General features: G+C 42.2%; 1 protein-coding gene across 2 annotated transcripts in view; it reads left to right on the forward strand.

Annotated features, from left to right (window-relative positions):
- ptprn2 (protein tyrosine phosphatase receptor type N2) overlaps positions 1-20,249 on the forward strand; it is a 956,995-nt gene that overhangs the window by 892,278 nt on the left and 44,468 nt on the right. For both annotated transcript variants that reach the window (XM_060825120.1, XM_060825121.1), the window contains exons 15-16: positions 5,108-5,255; positions 15,822-15,895. In XM_060825120.1, coding sequence (XP_060681103.1) covers positions 5,108-5,255; positions 15,822-15,895 — 222 coding nt within the window. The remainder of the gene's footprint in view (positions 1-5,107; positions 5,256-15,821; positions 15,896-20,249) is intronic.

Raw genomic sequence — 20,249 nt, forward strand, 5'->3', positions numbered from 1 at the left:
CTGGATCAGTGGTGCTGGAAGAGCACAGCAGTTCAGGCAGCATCCAATGAGCAGCGAAATCGACATTTCGGGCAAAAGCCCTTCATCAGGAATAAAGCCTCCCTGGGTTCAAATCCCGCCATGCCAGATGATGGAATTTGGATTCAATTTTAAAAGAAGCCTTGAATTAAGAGTCTAATCATGGTCAGAAAACTGTTGTTGATCGTCGGGAAAAACCCATCAGATTGACGGATGTCCTCTATGAAAGGAAACTGTCTTCCCTACCTGGTCAGGTCTAAATGTGACTCCAAAATCACAACAAGTGGTTGGCTTCTAACTGCCTTTGGGACAGTTAGGGATGGTGTGTAAATGCTGGCCTAGCCCACGAATGAATTTTCTAAAACACAGTTATTGAGTATATTCATTGACAGATTTCTGAACCAGTAGTGTGAAGAAACACATGGATAATCTGGGAGAAAGTCATTGCGGTGGATGATCAGCAGTGACCATGTTGAAGCAGACTTGGTGGATTGAGTAACTTACTCCTGTTCCCATGTTCCTTTGTGTGTACCATGAGAGTCAATGGAAGATCATGACAGATTTGGGCTGTCTAGAGACATTCATTGTTCTGGTAGTGCAGCTCTACAACAGCATGGTCTTCTTGTGTCTTTGATGCTAGAGAATCCCCTGTTGCCTTCCCAAACAGAAATGGAATGAATCTGAGAAGTGAGTTGTTCCTACCTTGGTCTCTGCCATGGTTATGAAGTATTCTGTGTTACTGAAATGTGTTACATTAGAAAACGGCAAACCTGATTAGAAGCTAAAATCAAAGTGAACGGCCAAACACTTCATATCTTTCTTTTTGCCGATGACCTTGCTCTAAATGCTTGGTCAATACAAGAAATGGAGAATTACATGGAATATTTCTCATCTGCAAATGATAACTTCGGTCTCATTGTCAAGATCAAAAAGACTGAAGACATGTACCCAAAAAGCTGTGTTTGAAGTCAACTGTCATGTTCAATGGTCAAAGGCTTAAAGCAATGAAAGGATTTGCTTACCTGAGCTGTACTCTGTCCAGAGTGGTTCACTTAACAATAGTCAGTGTCAGAATAACTAAGGCTAGTGTCGCCCTTGAAAAGTTACCAAGAACAGTCTGGGGGTGAAGAGGAATGAGACTTTCAACAAAAATAAAGATTTATAAAGTCCTTTACACTGTCTTGCAGCTTGTGAGATGTGGAAAATTTACTCCAGGCTTACAAAAAGGCCTTACCACATTCAAACGACCTGTTTGTGCAAACTACTCAAGACAAGGCTCCCAATACTAAAATGCTCTCCCCCATCAACACACCGAGTATCCATGCTAAGCTGAAAGAGCTTAGGTAAGGTGGGCAGGACATCATGGCAAATGCCAGATGAATGCTTGCCAAGAAACTAACTTGTTTTATTCCTTCATGGGATGTGGGCATCCCTGGTCAAGCCAGCATTTATTACCCATCCCTAATTCCCCAGACTGTAGTTAATTGTAAACCCCATTGTTGTGGGTCTGGAGTCGCATGTAGGCCAGACCAAATAAGGATGGCGGTTTCCTTTCCTAAAGGACATTAGTGAACCAGTTGGATCTTTCCCTGACAATTGACAACAGTTTCACAGTTATCATTAGATTCTTAATTCCTCATACCTATTGAATTCTAATTCCACTAACTGCCATGACAGAACTCAAACTCGTGCCCCCAGAACATTTGCTGAGTTTCTGGAATAATAGTCAAACAATTATACCACTAGGCCATCACTTCTCTAATTGAAGGAAGCATTAACATGGAGGCCAAAAACAGCCTTTAGGACTTTCTGAAGGACTAAATAAAGACTTTCAATATAACCCATGAAACATGGGAAAACCTTACATTGGATTGTTATATATAGTGTGTTATCAATAAAAGGACCACCTTTATGAACAAAAGAACAGAGGGGCAACGGTACTGAAAACAACAATGCTGGAGATCACAGTGGATCAGACAGCATCCATGGAGAGAGAGTAAGCTAACAAACTAGCATTCTTCAGATAAAGAAGAGTAATGTATATTTGAAAAGTTAGCTTGCTCCCTCTCCATAGACCACTGTGATCTCCAGCATTAACTGGGCGGCACGGTGGCACAGTGGTTAGCACTGCTGCCTCACAGCGCCTGTAGACCCGGGTTCAATTCCCGACTCAGGCGACTGACTGTGTGGAGTTTGCACGTTCTCCCCGTGTCTGCGTGGGTTTCCTCCGGGTGCTCCGGTTTCCTCCCACAGTCCAAAGATGTGCGGGTCAGGTGAATTGGCGAAGCTAAATTGTCCGTAGTGTTAGGTAAGGGGTAAATGTACGGGTATGGGTGGGTTGCGCTTCGGCGGGTCGGTGTGGACTTGTTGGGCCGAAGGGCCTGTTTCCACACTGTAAGTCTAATCTAAAAAAAAATTTGTTGTTTTCAGTACAGATTCCAGCATCTGCAGTAATTTGCTCCTATAAGAGTAGCATTTGTCCCTTTGAGCCTGCTCCACCAATTAATAAGGTTGTGGCTGATCTGATTGTGGTCTCAGCTCAACTTTCCTGTCTACACACCATTACCCTAGACTCTTTATTTCTGACAAAGACCTATCTATCTAACTTCAATAAATTTAAAATCTCAGCCTCTTGACTGGGGAAGGGAATTCCACACTTGAACCACCCTTTAAGAGAGAAAAAAAACTTGTGCACAAATTCACTGGCTCAAATCTACACATTTCCTAAAGAAAGTCATTTACAATTGAAGCAAATTTTACAGATACTTTTGTTGATTTACTTTTACTCTAGATATTTTTGTTTCTGTGTTTCATACTATTGTCATGTGAGGGAGTCCTCGCTTTTTGTATTTTCGACAGTATACCACACATGCTCAAATACATAAATTTCATTCATGCAACACACTAGGAATACAGACATAGTCATAGAGCACAGAAACAGACCCTTTGGTCCAACCAGTCCATGCGAACCATAATCCCAAACTAAACTAGTGCCATCTGCCTGCACTTGGCCCATATCCCTCCAAACATTTCTTATTCATGTACTTATCTAAATGTCTTTTCAATGTTGAAACTGTACCAGCATTGACCACTTCCTCTGGAAGTTCATTCAACAAACGAACCTCTCAGTAAAAAGTTACCCTACATATCTTTTTCCTCTCACCTTAAAAATATACCCCTTATTCTTGAAATCAACCACCTTAGGGAAAAGACACCCACCATTCACCTTATCTATGCCCCTCATGATTTTATAAACCTCTATAAGATTACTCTACAACCTCTTATGCTCCAGTGAAAAATATCCCAGCCTATTCCAGCGTCTCCTTATAACTCAAACCCTCCATTCACGGCAACATTCCTTGGTAAATCTTTTCTGAACTCTCTCCAGTTTAGCCATAACCTTCCTCTAACAAGGCGACCAAAACTCGACACAATACTCCAGAAGAGGGCTCACCTATGTCCTGTCCAATGTCAACTGTGTTCATTTCAAGGTTTTTTTGGGTTTTGGTATAAAAACAATCGCAGAATCAACTTTATCATAGACAGTGAAATGACAAATAAAAACTAGTGTGACAAAGCTTTTTTTTTACAATTTCAAATTTTATTTGATAGGAAGTATTATGTGATAGCAAGTGTTGATTTGCAACTACTGTGAATCCTATGTTATATGCAGTATAATTATCTCATGGGCTTTTCTTTGATTTCATCCCCACCTTCAGGAATTACCTGGCTTGATGATGTATTTTCTACAGTGTTGGATAGTTCTTTTTTATTCATTCTCTTGTGGGCTCTGGGCATGTATTGCTTGACCAGAGTTACCATTGAGAAGGTGGTGGTGAGCCACCGTCTTAAACCGCTGTAGATAGACCCACAATGCCGCTTGGGAAGCAGTTCCAGGACTTTGACCCAAAAGACACAACAATAATTCCATTTAAATTAATGACAGCGATTTAGCGTCTGTTGAGTTCAAGACAGATTTTCATTAAAAAAATACATTTGAACGACTCAGAGATGTTTTTATTGAATTGATTAGCTTGGTGTCTTTGCTGGAAGCCAGTCAGACCAGAACCATTGACTTTGTGACAATTGTATCCAAATGAGCTTCCTTTCTGAAAGCAAGTGAGGAGGCAACAGCCTAATGGTATTATCACTGGACTGTTAATCCAGAGACCCAGCTAATGTTCTTGGGACTTAGGTTTGAATCCTTCCACGTCAGATGGTGGAATTTGAATTCAATAAGAAGAAAATCTGGAATTAAGAGTCCAATGATGACCATAAATCCATTGTCAATTGCCAGGAAAAACCCCTCTGATTCACTAACGTCCTTTACGGAAGGAAACTGCCATCCTTACCTGGTCTGGATTGCATGTGACTCCTGACCCATCACAATGTGGTTGACTCTTTACTGCCCTCTGGGCAATTAGGGATGGGCAAGAAATGCTTGCCTAGCCAGCGACGCCCTCATCCCGTGAATGAATAAAGAAGTAGATTAACACAGTTTACAGGAAAAAGCCAATACCAAAATAAAATTGATGTGAGAAAAGCTTGTTTTTTTGTCACATGTAGACTTTTAAAGTAAATGTTAGTGGATCCCATGAACCTTGGGAGGAAAAAAAAGGTCTTTCTGCATCCTAAGGAAAATTACAGTTTTCTTAATGAGAGCTGTAGCTGAATAGCAAAGAGGGAAATTCAAAGGCCATCATGTTAAGCTCGCACGACTTTCTCAAGGGCAACTAGGGATGGGCAATAAATGCTGGCCCAGCCAGCGATACCCACATCCCATAAAAAAGTGAATAATTTTTTTAAAAAGCAGAAAAGCACTCCATGATAAAATTTAAGACAGTGTGTTTTAAAATAAATCCTGCTGGATCCAATAGAAAAACAACAATTTTTTTTTCAATAAATCCAGCAGAAATTCACTGGAGCTGGGACAAATCCCACACAAATCTTCAAAAAGGTTGAGAAATAAATTGCATAAAGATCGTGTGGTGCCGTTGTTGATTCATCTTGAATGTGTTTTACTGTGATGCATTAAAACGGATGGAATACCACTTGAAGTTTAACATTTGCATTCTCCGTTGTGTTTTAGTCTTATATGGAGGACCATCTGAGGAACAAGAACCGTCTGGAGAAAGAATGGGAAGCACTGGCTGCCTACCAGGCTGAACCGAACACCAGCAGCATCGCAGAGAGGGAGGAGAATGAAAAGAAGAACAGGTCTCAACTGGTCGTGCCATGTACGTGCACCTCTTCCATCCTTACATGATACAGCAGAGGGAAGGTTTATTTTATCCGTGCAAAATTTGTAAACACAAAGATAAAATTAACGAACAACCATTGGAATGTTTCCCTGGAGTAATGATTCCAAACATTGCCAAGTATCATAGTGTTGCAAAACATACCTTATATTGAACATCACTTTTTTTAGCATACCCTTTCCAGTTCCCTCTGACATCCAGCTGACTGCTTTGAAAAGCTTCAAGATGCTCCCTTTTGCCTTTCTCTATCATATTAGCCTCTTTACTCCTTTGCTTTGTGTCTGATGTTCTTTTATGTCTATCTGCACATAGAGGCATTGTTGCATGTCTAAATAATGATTATATGATGTAAATGTTAAAATGTTCAAATATTGAAGATCTTCATATGTTGCATCTGATGGTAAGATCATTTGACACAAGGGCAGAAGTAGGCCATTCAGCCTGCTTCACCTTTCGATGAGATCAAGGCTGAATTGATAACCCTCAACAGCGCTTTACTTCCTTTCTCCTATAGCCCTCGATTCACCCACTGATTAAAAATGTATCTATCTCAGCTTTGCATATGCTTAATGACCCAACCTTGACAGCTCTCTGTGATGAAGAATTCCACAGATTCACTACCCACTAAGAGAAATAATGCCTCATCATCTGTCTTAAATGGTGATCCCTTATTCTGAGATAATACCATCTGTTTCTAAATTATCCCTGAAGGGAAACAACCTCTCCACATCTACCCTAACAGCCCATGAGGCATCTTATACATTTCAGGAAGGTCGCCTGTCATCATTCTAAACTCCAATGAGTATAGCCCGACCTATTCAACTTCTCCTTATAAGACAGGCCATTGATACTCAAGATTAACTTAGTGAACTTTCTTTGGACTGATTTCAGTGTCAATATACCTTTCCTTAGTAAAGGACATCAAAACTGTTCAAATATTCTAGGTGTTGTTTGACAAGCGCCTTATGTAATTCTAAGAAGCTTCCCGACTTTTAAACTCCATTCCCTTTATAATGAAGGTCAATATTCCATTTGTCTTCCGTATTACCCATTGAAGTTGGATATTAACTTTATGTGATTTACACACAAGGACTTCAAAATTCCCCTGTGCTCATATTTCTGCAATTACTCTTGATGTAATTATTATGAATTTCTTCTGTCCTTCCTGTTAAAATGCATAACTACACATTTTCCCACATTATATTGCATCCACTAATTTTGCTCACTCATTGAATCTTAATCCCTCTGTAGACGCTTCATGTCATCCTGATTGCTTGCCTTCCCATCTATTTTTGTATCATCCACAAAGTGGCTATAGTGCATTTATTTTCCTCATCCAAGTCATTAATCTATATTGTAAGTAATTGTGGCTCCAGCTGTGATTCCTGTGGCACTCCATTAGTTACATGTTGCCATCCTGAAAATGTCTTCTTTATTCCAACTCTCTACCACCTATTAGTTAGCTAATCTTCTATGCAGTTGAGAGAGTGGTGCTGGAAAAGCACAGCAGGTCAGGCAGCAACCATGGAGCAGGAGAATCGATGTTTCAGGCATATAGCATGTAGCACTCTGCAAGTAGCTTCAGAGAACATCACCAGGACATCCGCACCAACCAACCCCACCGCCCCGTGGCTGAACACTTCAACTCCCACTCTGCCGAGGTCATGCAGGTCATGGGCCCCCACTCCCTAACCACCCAACACCTGGAGGAAGAACGCCTCATCTTCCGACCCAGGATCCTCCTACCCCACAGCATCAATGTGAATTTCACCAGTTTCCTTACTTCCCCTCCCCCCCTCCTTATCCCAGTTCCAACCTTCTAACTTGCCACCGCCCTCATGATCTGTCCTATCTGCTCATCTTCCTTCCTGCATATCCGCTCCACCCTCCTTTCTAACCTATCACCATTAATTCCATCTCCATCTACCTATCGCACTCTGAGCTACCTTCCCCCAGCCCCACCCACTCCCATTTATCTCACCACCCCCTCAGCTCACAGTGTCATCCTAATGAAGGGCCTTTGCCTGAAACATCGATTCTCCTGCTCCTCGGATGCTGCCTGACCTGCTGTGCTTCTCCAGCACCATACTCTCAACTCTAATCTCCTCACGTTGCAGTTCTCACTTTCACCTAATTCTGTATGCACACTACCACAACACCTTGGACTCTTTGAGTACATGAATAGGAAGGGTTTACAGGGATATGGGCCAAATGCTGGCAAAATAGGACTAGATCAATTTAGCATATCTGGTCAGCATGGACGAGTTGGACCGAAGGATCTGATTCCGTGCTGTACATCTCTATGACTCTATGGTACTGTGTCAAATCTTTTAGTGATCCAAGTATACTCCAGCTATAGGTTCCCCTTTATCTATCTTGCTTGTTACTTCCTCAAAGGACTGAGATGAATTTGTCAGGCATGATTTCATCTTCATGAAGCCATACTGACTCCAATTGATAATATTATGTGTATTTAAATGCACTGCTATTGCATTCTTTATAATAGAGTCTAACATATTCCCGATGGCAGATGTGAAGCTAACTAACCTACAGTTACCTGCTTCTTGTTTGCCTTCCTTTTTGAGTACAGGTATTATCTTGGAAGTTTTCTCTTGGGCTGGGACTTGTCCAGAATCTCAGGATTCTTGGAAGGTTATTTACTAAATCATAGCTACTGCCTTTAATTTCCTAGGATGCAACCTATCGATCCAGGGGACTTTAACACCATCAGTTTCTCTAATATGTATCCTCCAGTGTTAGTCAGTACATATATTTCCTCACCCCACTTTTTCCCCCCCAGTTTAGTATGTATAGAACGCTTTAATGTCATCTACCTTGAAGACTGGTGCAAAGTATTTACTCAAATCTTCTGCGATTTCCTGGCTCCCCATTATTAGTTCCTAGCCTCATTATTCGAAGGGGTCTATGGTCACATTGACCTCTCTCTTCCTTTTCATATATTGAATTCCACTCTCAGTATCCAATTTTATATTACTTGTTGGTTTAGTTTACCCTCAGTTTATTTTCACCCTTTTTTTGATCATCATTTGTAAGATTTTAAAACTTTCACAATTCCCTGGTTAACTGCTACCTTTTGCTACATTGTGTGATTTGTTTGTTTCAGTTTGATACCACCCTTAACTTCCTTGGTTAACCATAGTCAATTTATCCCCTTCTTAAAATCCTTCTTCCTTGTTGGAGTATATATTTGTTGTGAGTCATGTACTATATTCTGCCATTGTTAATCAACTATCGTTTTTGCTAAATTCTTTTCCCAATCCACTCCAGCCAACTTTCCCCTCATTCCTTCATAATTATCCGTATTTATGTTTTTGCACAGTTCTTTCCAACCCAGGTTTCCCACTCTCAAACTGAATACCAAATTCTACTATGTTATGGTCACTGTTTCCTGTGAGCTAATGTATTAAACCTGCCTCATCACAAATTACCAGATCTCTGGTTAGATCCAAAATATATTGTTCAGGTAAATTGTCCTGAATGTATATGATAAATTCTTCCTTGTGTTATCTCTGATAATTTGATTTTCTCAATCTCCCTAAAGATTAAATTCACCCATGATTAATGCGTTGCCTTTATTACATGTCCTCAAGTTGTTTTTTTTTCTCTCTCTGTCTTCTGGTATAGCTACTGTTTGGGGGCATCTAGACTACTCCCATTTTGTTATTACTTACCCCCACTCATTTGGATTTTGCAACTTCCAATATAAAATGGGGTGCTACGGTGGCTCGGTGGTTAGCACTGCTGCCTCACAGCACCAAGGTCCCACTTCGATTCCAGCCTCAGGTGACTGTCTGTGTGGAGTTTGCACATTCTCCCTGTGTTTGCCCGGGTTTTCTCCCACAGTCCAAAGATGTGCAGGTTAGGTGAATTGGCCATGCTAAATTGCCCATAGTGTTAGGTGCATTAGCCAGAGGGAAATCAGTCTGGGTGGGTTACTCTTCGGGGGGTCGGTGTGGACTGGTTGGGCCGATTCCACACTGTCGGGAATCTAATCTAATCATTTGAATTGAACAGATTTTTGCACTGTCCTCACTGCAGTGGGTACAAATAGCAATCCAGGAACTGCATCCACAGGTCTTTCAGTTTTTAACCCAGAAATAGGTACAAGTTAGGGATTGAAAGGGAGGGAGAAATGTATCGTAATTGAATCACCAGGGTAAGCGTCCAGAGAGAACTATTCAAACTAAAAGCTGGCATCCCCCCAGGACCTCACCCCAGGGTCTTAAAAGAAATGGCCACTGAGATAGCCAATGCATTGATTTTAATTTTCAAAGTTTTCCAGCTTCTGAAAAGATTCCAAGAGATTAGAAAATAGCAAATGTAACCACTGTTATAAAAAAGGAGGGAGTCAGAGGGCAGAAAACTCCAGCGAGCATAACATTTGTCACAGGGAAAATGATGGAATCTATTATCAAGAAGAATTGTGCAGGTATGTAATGAAATCTCATTGTAATCTGGCAGAGTCAACATGCCTGACTAAGTTATAAGAGTTCTTTGAGAAAGTGACACAGATAACTGGGAAACCATGAATTTGCTATAGTTGGATATGCAGAATACATTTGACAAGGTACCACATTAAAGTTGTGCAAATGATGTAGGGGGTAACATGTTGCATGGATTGAAGACTAGTTAGCTCGTATGTAGCAGAAGGTAGGCAGAAGTGAATCCTTTTTAGGTTGACACAGTGTGATGAGGGATCAGTGCTGCGGCCTCAACTAGAAACAATTTATCTCAAAGACTTAGATAAAGGGACCAAATGCCTGGCTGCTAAATTTGCTGATGACAAAAGTTAGATAGTGAAGTCAGTTCTAAAGAGAGTTGTGAAGTGGACGTAATTTGGACTGGGTATTTTAGAAAGGCTATTAATGTGTTAGAAGCAGTTCAGACAAAGTTCATTCGATTGATACCTGGGATGAGGGTTTACCTTATGACAAAAGGTAGGGCAGGCTGAACCTGGATGTATTGGCGCTTCAGAAGAATGAGAGATGATCATAATGAAACATTTAAGTGGCCTCCCATTTAAAATAGAAATGAAGAGTAATTGTTCTCACAGAAGGTTGCTAAACTGCGGAAATGTCTTCCACAGAAAGTGGTGGAGGCAGACAGATGGATTCTTGACTAACAAGGAAATTAATAGTTATTAAGGCCACAATCAGATCAGCCCTGAATGGTGGACCAGGCACAATGGCCCTGATGGCCTACTGTCAATTCATGTATTTTTATGTTCATTTCTAGGCTTTAACTAATTGTTAGAAATGAAATCATTTAATGTTATTTCCTGCCTTCAGACACTCTCCCTGAGTTTCCTTACTTTAATTAGTGTTAGCTGGATTTGAGGGCAGACAGTAAACCAACCCTGAGGCCAATGCCAGAGACACTTTGTAGTTATCTTCTGGGAGTTACGTGTGGCACAGAATAATTGCTTCTCCATGTCCCCCTAGGAATGTGCCTGTCCCTCCACTTGCTGCCTCCACACAAGATCATATGACATTTCATGGAGCATTATTACATCTAACACAGTGCAACAATAATGAGGTGCAGCATAGGAACATTATTTTTTCAAAAAAGTGTTGCTTACTTACAGCATCTTTCATGTCCTTCGGACCTCCCAAAGCACCTTACAGACAATTAAGCAGTTTTGAAGTGTGCTGACTGCTGGAAAGTAGGAAATGCAGCAGCCAACTTGTATGCAGCAAAAGTTTACAAATAGCAATATTGTAACGACCAGATAATCTGCTTTTAGAGATGGGGGATAGTGGATAAATACTGCCCTCGGTACTGGAGAGAACTTCTTGCTATCCTTTGTATAGTGTAATGGGATCTTTTACCTCCACCTAAGAGCTCAGATAAGACCTCGGGTCAATGTCATATCCTAAAAACAGGTCCTACAACAATGTAGCACTCCCTCATTGGAGTGCCATCATTCCCTGGAAGAATTGTCCTTCCACACTCAATTCTTAAGTTGCATTCAAAATAAATTAACTTAAACATTGTGACTATTCTGAAAGGAAGGAAGAGCTCCAAAGAGATTTTCTTTCAAATACAATTTCTCATTGAACCCTAGAATCAAATCTATACTTCTTGGAATTTTTTTACACATAGCGGGCATGCTATTCTGTACAAAGCAGGAGGCCTATATATATATCAATAAAGAGTAACAACATCATTTTCCAACTAATCATTTTTTCTCTATGTTTTTCAGTTGGACTGAATGTCCTAATATTGTCTTAGTATAGACGGAAACCCTTTAAAACTGATGTTATTAATATGCCATTATTTGCAATCAATTGTGGGCGGCACGGTGGCACAGTGGTTAGCACTGCTGCCTTACAGCGCCAGAGATCTGGGTCAATTCCCGCCTCAGGTGACTGACTGTGTGGAGTTTGCATGTTCTCCCCGTGTCTGCGTGGGTTTCCTCCGGGTGCTCCAGTTTCCTCCCACAGTTCAAAGATGTGCGGGTCAGGTGAATTGGCCATGCTAAATTGCCTGTAGTGTTAGGTTAGGGGTATGGGTGGGTGCGCTCGGCGGGTCGGTGTGGACTTGTTGGGCCGAAGGGCCTGTTTCCACACTGTAAGTAATCTAATCTAATTAACACTGCATTTAATCAAAGTTATATCAGTGTTTCAGTCACTGGAATTATTTTTTATTCCACTTCCACAGCCAAAAGCAGTAATGTTTCTCTTTTCTGTCAGAGACTGTGGTGTCCATGATTACTAGGGAAATGAAGCAACTACACTTTGACTAAGTAAAGTGAAAGGAACTAAGTCATTTACACCACAATTAAATACAATTACAAATCATCCTGAACCAATGCAGAGCACAAATTGTTTGGATCGCTTATGTTCAAGAGTTGGGCTTCCTCTCTTCAACAGAGAGTCCTATAAAGATTGTCAGTGCTTTCAGTCAGAGGTTTCCGGGTTTGTGGTATCAGGGTCTCATTATGCCACCTGAGTTCTCCACATAGAGCCTGTTTTTTTGCATTGGAAAGCAAATAAGTGGCATCAGTAGCAAGCAAAGGCTTCATGGAAGGCACCCTGAGGCAGTCCCTCTGAACTATATTGGTCGCTCCGACTGGCAGGAAGTGATGGATTCAGGAACTGAGAGGTTTAATGGCATTGTTTGGGGATGAGTGGTGGATGCTAGATGGAGGAGAGGCACAGAAGAAAGAAATGGGCTCGGGGGGCCAGTCAAGGCAGCAGCAGTGATGATTTTGGTGATGTCACAAGATGTACTCCAGCTGGCCACTCAGGAATAATGTCACCCAGGCAGGACCTCTTTCCTGACCCCCCACACGCCCACTATGGAGTCGGTTGGACTTTGAACAGTTCACGTGCTCAAAATATTTCCAATCAATGAGAATTAAGTATGTGCTTCAGGTGGTCAGTCTTATGACCTTTCCAAAATGACAGCAACACATCAGTGACAACAAGTAGCAAGGACACTGAGATTCTTTTTGATTTATTTAGCGTCCCATTACCAGCTAATCGTGAAAACTAAATTTAACCTCGGTTATTTCAGTAATGTAGGAAATAGGAACAAGAGCAGACCATAGGGCACATTGAGTCTTCCCCATTCAATATGATTGTAGCCCATCATCAGCTTCAGCTTCACCTTCCTCTATAGTTCCCAAATGCCTTGATTCCTGGAGGGGCCAAAGGTACGCCTATTCCAACCTTAATTGTATGCAGTGATGGGACATCCATAATGTTCTGGGGTCAAGAATTCCAGAGCTTCAGAAGCCATAAATGATGAGACTTTATTCTGAGATTTGTCCACATATGATAGATTCCCAAGCCAGGGGCAGCAACCGTTCAGAGACTGCCCTGGGCACGCTTTCCAAATCTTGTGTCATTCAGTCAGCCTTCATCAGAGGACAAATCTCTCATCCTGGGGCCAATATAGTGAACCCTCACTGCACTGCCTCCAAGTAATTAGAACAGGGAAGGGAATGTTACCACTTAATGCAAGGAGAATTTAATCCAAATGTAAGGAGTTTATGCTCCAGTTATACAGAGTAATGGTGAGACTACATCAGGAGTACCCTGGAGTGATTTGGTTTCCTTCTTTAAGGAAGGATGTATATACATCTGGAGGCAGTTCAGAGAAGGTTTACAATGTTAATATCTGGAATGAGAGGATTATGAGACAAAGTCAGACAGTCTGCAGTTTAGAAGAATAAGAGGCAACTTTGTTAAGACGTATTATATCCTGAGTGGTCTTGACAGAGTACAAGTAGAAAGGATGTTTCTTCTTGTGGGACAATCTAGAACAAGGGGTCACTGGTTAAAAAGAAGTGGTCACCCATTAAAGACAGAGACGGGCAGAATGTGTTTCTCATACAGAATTGCCTGTCTTTGGAACTCAGTTTCTTAAGAAACTTGGAACCAGTCTTTGGATATTTTTAAGACAGAAGTAGATGGATTCTTGATAAGCAAGGGAAGGAAAGGTTATTGGCAATGGACAGGAATGTGGAATGATCAGGTTAACCATGAGGCTTGAGGAGCTGAGTAGCCCACTCAAGGTTCAAATTCATATATTTGTATGTGTGTATCCATCCTTAAATATGGAGACCTAATTGCGCTGAGCATTCCATGTGTGTTCTCGTCAAAGTCCTGTGGATACTTAACAAGACATAGTATTTCAATCAGCTTGCAAAGAAGGTCAACATACCATGTTCTTATCTAATTGCTTAATGTATCTATGTACTAATGTGGTGTGTTGCTTGTATGAACAGATGGAAAATCCTCTGGGCAGCAACATTTCCAAACCTTTTTGTTCCATTGACTTAACCTATCCATATTTCTTGCTCGTCTCTTTGCATCTTCCTCACAGCTCACATTTCCGTCCAGATTTGTATTGTCAGCAAACCTAGATACACACTCTCAATTTCTTCAACTAAGTAATGCCAGTAGATATATGAGGAGCTGAGACCTCAGCACTGATCCTTGTGTCACTCCACTAGTCGGGGAGAAAGTGAGGTCTGCAGATGCTGAGATCAGAGCTGAAAATGTGTTGCTGGAAAAGCGCAGTAGGTCAGGCAGCATCCAAGCTGAAAATGTGTTGCTGGAAAAGCGCAGCAGGTCAGGCAGGCAGGCTTTTATCTTAGCCTGCTGGAAAAAAACTTGCGCCCACACCTCCACCCTTACTTCTCTCCAAGGTCCCATGGGATCCTTCCATATCCGCCACAAATTCACCTGCACCTCCACACACGTCATCTATTGCATCCGCTGCATCCGATGTGGCCTCTTCTATATTGGGGAGACAGGCTGCCTACTTGCGGAACGTTTCAGAGAACATCTCTGGGACACCCGGACCAACCAACCAAACCACCCCGTGGCTCAACACTTTAACTCTCCCTCCCACTCCACCAAGGACATGCAGGTCCTTGGACTCCTCCATCGCCAGGCCATAACAACACGGCGGTTGGAGGAAGAGCGCCTGGGAACCCTCCAACCACAAAGGATGAACTCAGATTTCTCCAGTTTCCCCATTTCCCCTCCCCCTACCTTGTCTCAGTCAAATCCCTTGAACTCAGCACCACCTTCCTAACCTGCAATCTTCTTCCTGAACCTCTCCGCCCCCACCGCACTCCGGCCTATCACCCTCACCTTGACCTCCCTCCACCTATTGCATCTCCATCGCCCCTCCCCCAATCTCTCCTCCCTACCTTTTATCTTAGCCTGCTGGACACACTTCCTTCATTCCTGAAGAAGGGCTTATGCCCGAAACGTCGAATCTCCTGTTCCTTGGATGCTGCCTGACCTGCTGCGCTTTTCCAGCAACACATTTTCAGCTCACTCCACTAGTCACAGTCCACCAACTTGAAAATGGCCCTTTTTTAATACTTGCACAAAACCTGGGCATTGCTTGCATTCATTATCCATCTCTAATTGATCTGAATAGTTTGTTAGTTCCTTTCAGAGGACAATTGAGAGTCAACCACATTGCTGTGAGTCAGCAGGTACATGTAGTCCACGTCAGGTAAGGATGGCAGATTTCCTTCCCTAAAAAATACAATTTGAATATTGCTGAAAAAATCCTCACCATCTCTCCCAAATGAATGAGATGTTTAGAGTTATTGAGTCACACAGTGCTGAAAAGGGAGTAATAAAATAGTAATTGCATGAAAAGTGATATTCGGGAGTGTCTTGATATTCAAGTTAATTCCTTTGGCCGAAAAGTTCAAAACTAAAGTTGACTCAATGTCTCTGTTCTGCTGTTGAGAAAAATTAGCTAACTAGGGCTAACACTGCTGATTATTACCCGGTGAAATATGCTATAAACACAGGAGGATGTAATTGGCATTGTCATTTGGTACAGTTCCCACTATCCAGACTAATGTGAAAACATGGGCTTTGAGTCAGGCCTTAGATGGCCAGAGCCTGTCAAACTGACCTCTAGACAAATGTCTCCCGGTGAGAAAGGAAGAAGTGAAGATGAACATTCAATGAAGAGGGAATAGGAATTGTATAAGAGCAATAATCCCTCCTTTCTTCTGATATGTTTGAATCTTTCTTTCCGCAGATGATCACTCTAGAATAACGTTGAAAGTTGAATCCAGTCATTCAAATTCAGACTACATCAATGCAAGCCCAATTGTAAGTACATCTCAGCACCAAATGACCCTAATAGCTTCTTTATTAAGAACAGTGACTGAATCTTGAAAATAATTAATTGCAGGACAGTTCCATCCTCACCATTTGAGTCTGGTGGAAAGAGTGAACCATCCTGTCTGATTACAGACATGAAGCTTTCTGTAATGCCAGTTTACTTTTGTGTGTGAATCATTTTAAGTGCTGACGAGCAATTGGATCTTACAGCTCAGAAGGAGAGCATTCAGCCCATCATGTCTGTGTCAATTCATTGAAGCCGGCCCACTCCTTGCGTCTTTCCTCAGAGTTCTTCAATATTCTTTCCTTTTCAAATGTATGACTTTTGAAAGTTACAAATGAATTGCCTTCTATCAGCCTTTCAGACTTCTGTGTTTGGAAAGTTAAAATCCCCTATGACAACCCTATAATTTTTTACAGCTGTCTGCAATGTCCTGACATATTTGCTGCTCAATGTCCAGCTGACTATTAAGTGTCTATAGCTGAAAAATATGTTGCTGGAAAAGGAATCCTGAAGAAGGGCTTATGCCCGAAACATCGACTCTCCTGCTCCTTGGATGCTGCCTGACCTGCTGCGCTTTTCCAGCAACACATTTTTAAGCTCTGATCTCCAGCATCTGCAGTCCTCACTTTCTCCCAGATGATGTGATTTGTCAATCCAGTACAACACTGAGGGTTCGCTGTAACTGCTGAAGGTGCCGTCTTTTGGACAAGACATTAAGCTAAGTTCTCATCAACCCTTGGAAATAGATCTGAATGTTCCCCTGGCACATTTTGAAGAATAGGAACAAGTGATGACTGCAGATGTTGAAGATCAGAGTCAAGTCTGTGGTGCTAGAAAAGCACAACCCATCAGGCAGCATCCAAGGAGCAGGAGAATCAGTGTTTTGAGGATAAGCCCTTCATGCTCGAAATGAGACCATGTTCCTGATGAAAGGCTTACGCTCAAAACATTGATTCTCCTGCTCTTTGGATGCTGCCTGACCAGCTGTGCTTTTCCAGCATCACACTCTTTGACGCTTTGAAGAAGACCATGCTAGAATCCCCCAAGGAACATCACGAAAACTGACTTGATTGATCATCGTCCATTGGTAGTTTGTAAGGTTTGTTCACAAATTAGATACTTTGTTTCCTACAGTAACACTGTCACTACACATCAAAAAAATACTTCATTGACTGTAACCTACGTGAGGAATGAGATTGTGAAGGGTCTATGAAAGTGGAAGTTGTTCTCTCTTTTTCTCGTTTTCTTGACCACAGGTTTCACGGTGGGATGCATATTACATGTTTCAGGGCTGGTTGCGGATTTGTAGTGGTGGATGGACTGAGACATTACACACACCCCTCCCCACCCACCCACCCACCCATCCCACCAGCTGGGCATACACAAACCACTTGCCCCCTCCCCTTCCCCATAATGCTATGCCCAGTACTTTGCTGAATCAAAGTTATTATGTTGTGAATAAGTGACTCATGATAATGGGGGAGCTTTAAACTAAAGTTGATTTTTTAAGGACTTTCACAAAATAAAATTTTAGCTGGAATTAGATTAATCTCTGAGTGATTTTTTAGTATTAGCGGTGCGCCAATTTCAGTCTTCCACAAAGTTCAACAAGAAAGGTTCTGCATCTTAATCTGTTTTCCTGATGGTGGGAGACAGCTTTGATTCTAAGCAGTTGATATGAAGGATAATTTACGTTCCACAAGTTGACATTTGGCAGAGTGCTACATGCTTGCAGACTTGACAGGATATACCATACTGCTTGTTCTCTGAGTCTTTCTTTCACCCATATATGGGTATTGCTAAGTAGGCCATCATTTGTTGCCCATCACTAATTGCCCTTGAGAAGGTGGTGGTGATCCGTCCTAGGGAGGCACATTGGCTCAGTGGTTAGCACTGCTGCCTCATAGCATCAGGGACCCGGGTTCAATTCTACTCTTGGGTGGCTGTCTGTGTGGAGTTTGCATATCCTCCCTGTGTGTGCATGGGTTCCTCTGGATGCTCCAGTTTCCTCCCAGAGTCTAAAGATGTATGGACTGGGTGGATTAGCCATGGGAAATGCAGGGTTACAGGGATATGGCAGGGGGGTGGGTCAGGGTGAGATGTCTTCCTAGGGCCAAATGGTCCACTTCCAAACTGCTACTACCATAGTGGCATCAAGGAAGAAGTCCCAAAATTCTGAAGGAACAGTGATATATTTCCAAGAATGTAGGTGGCTTGGAGGGGCACATAGGAATGTAGGAATAAGATTAAACCATTCAATCCATCAAGCCTGCTTCACCATTCTGTATCATGGGTGATCATCTTCTCCGTCCCGCTTTCCTGCATTGCCTCCATGTTGCCTCCGTTTGGCGTTCCCATACATCTGAAACCTTTGTCCTTCTCTGTGGTATAAGTCAGGGGTTTGGAAGGTGCTCTTGAAAAAGCCTTGGTGAGTTGCTGCAACGCATCTTGTAGATGATGCACACTGCTGCTACTGTGTATTCAGTGGTGAGGGCGTGCATGTTTCTGGATTTGGTGCCAATTAAACAAACTGCTTTGTCTTGGATGGTATTGAGCTTCTTGAGAGTTAGAACTAATAACATGTGCTTTGTAGATGTTAGGAGAAAGTGAGGACTGCAGATGCTGGAGACCAGAGTTGAAAAATGTGGTGCTGGCAAAACACAGCAGGCCAGGCAGCATCCAAGGAGCAGGAGAATCAGTGTTTCGGGCATAAGCCCTTCTTCAGGAATGAGGCTAGTGTGCCAGGCGGGCTGAGATAAAAGGTAGGGGGGAGGGAATTTGGGGGAGGGGCGCTGGGAATACGATAGGTGGAAGGAGGTGATTTGCAGAGGGAGGAGGAGAGTTTCTACAAAGTAGGCATCCTTGCAAGAGGAGAAAGTGAGGTCTGCAGATGCTGGAGATCAGAGCTGAAAGTGTGTTGCTGGAAAAGCACAGCAGGTCAGGCAGCATCCAAGGAACAGAAAATTCGACGTTTCGGGCATAAGCGTCGAATTTCCTGTTCCTTGGATGCTGCCTGACCTGCTGCGCTTTTCCAGCAACACACTTCCAGCATCCTTGCAAGAGGATCCTTGTAGAGGGAGGAGGAGAGCTTCTTCAAGGTAGATATTCAGCAGGCTTTGAGGAGTGGAGGGGCAATTTACTGGCTACAGAATTCTCTGCTGCTGACCTCCTATTGTAACCATACTATTTATATCATTAGTCCAGTTTAGCTTCTGATCAACGGTAAACAGACTCTCTAACTTTTGGATTGGGTAATTGCCTGAAAACATATTCTCTGATTAAAAACTGAAAGATTTGCGGATGTCATAAATCAGAAACAAAAACATCAATTGCTGGATAAGCTCAGCAGGTCTGGCAGCATCTGAGGAGAGAAATCAGAGTTAATATTTTGGGTTTATTGACCCTTCCTGGGCTCTAAGGAAGGGTTACTTGACCCAAAACGTTAATTCTGATTTCTGTCCTCAGATGCTGCCTGATCTGCTGAGCTTCTCCAGCAATTTCTATTTTAGAACACAATCTCTGAGCCTGATAATCCAAATGGCATCATGCAAATAGCCACCTTTACCTCCTCAGTTGGTTTTGGATAGCATAATATAGTGCTGTCTGAAGCACAAAATATCACCAGTCAGCCCAAACAATCCATTCCAGTTTGATGTGACCCTGTCAACATAACTTACTCAAGTGTCCATGTCTTTATTTAGCTTTCTTTAAATTGAATCTTGGCTACTTGCTGGAGTTACTTCATGTGAGTTCTACTTTCTAGCCACGTATTTCCACCTGAAACTGGAGACTGAAATCTGAGAATGGGATTCTCTCTGGCATTGGTTACGTCTTCCGACCTATTTGACACACTCTCTTCAGCAACCTTATTGTTAGTCAAATCTTGGTTGACTGACTAGACAGCAATTCACAGAGCAGCTCCAGTCTTTTGTCATTCCCTAAGACCTCATCAAGAGGTTGCTTGAGTCTTTTGCCTCTGACACTTGAAGAGAAGATTTGCTTAGAAACACTGTGCTCTGCGCTTCCTTATTAATTCCTTGACAGGTCTGCTCCCTATTTATTCATCTGCATTTTAATTTAGCCTGTCGAAGCAATAAGCCTGTTTAAATTAAAATGTGATGATTATGTTTCCACATCATGTGATATGCCTGCATGGCTAAGCTGGTTTCTTTCATTATAATATGTCGGACGTTGACATTGATGCAATCAGATTCCCAATAGAAACTTGGAAAACAGATGAAACCTAATGACACTGGATGATATTATCTTTGGAGGCATATTCTCATTCCTCATTCCCGCATCCTTTCCGTTGACATCACTGTTCCCGGCACCATTTAC

Source organism: Hemiscyllium ocellatum, chromosome 5 (assembly GCF_020745735.1).
Source record: "Hemiscyllium ocellatum isolate sHemOce1 chromosome 5, sHemOce1.pat.X.cur, whole genome shotgun sequence".
NCBI classification, from domain to species: domain Eukaryota; kingdom Metazoa; phylum Chordata; class Chondrichthyes; order Orectolobiformes; family Hemiscylliidae; genus Hemiscyllium; species Hemiscyllium ocellatum.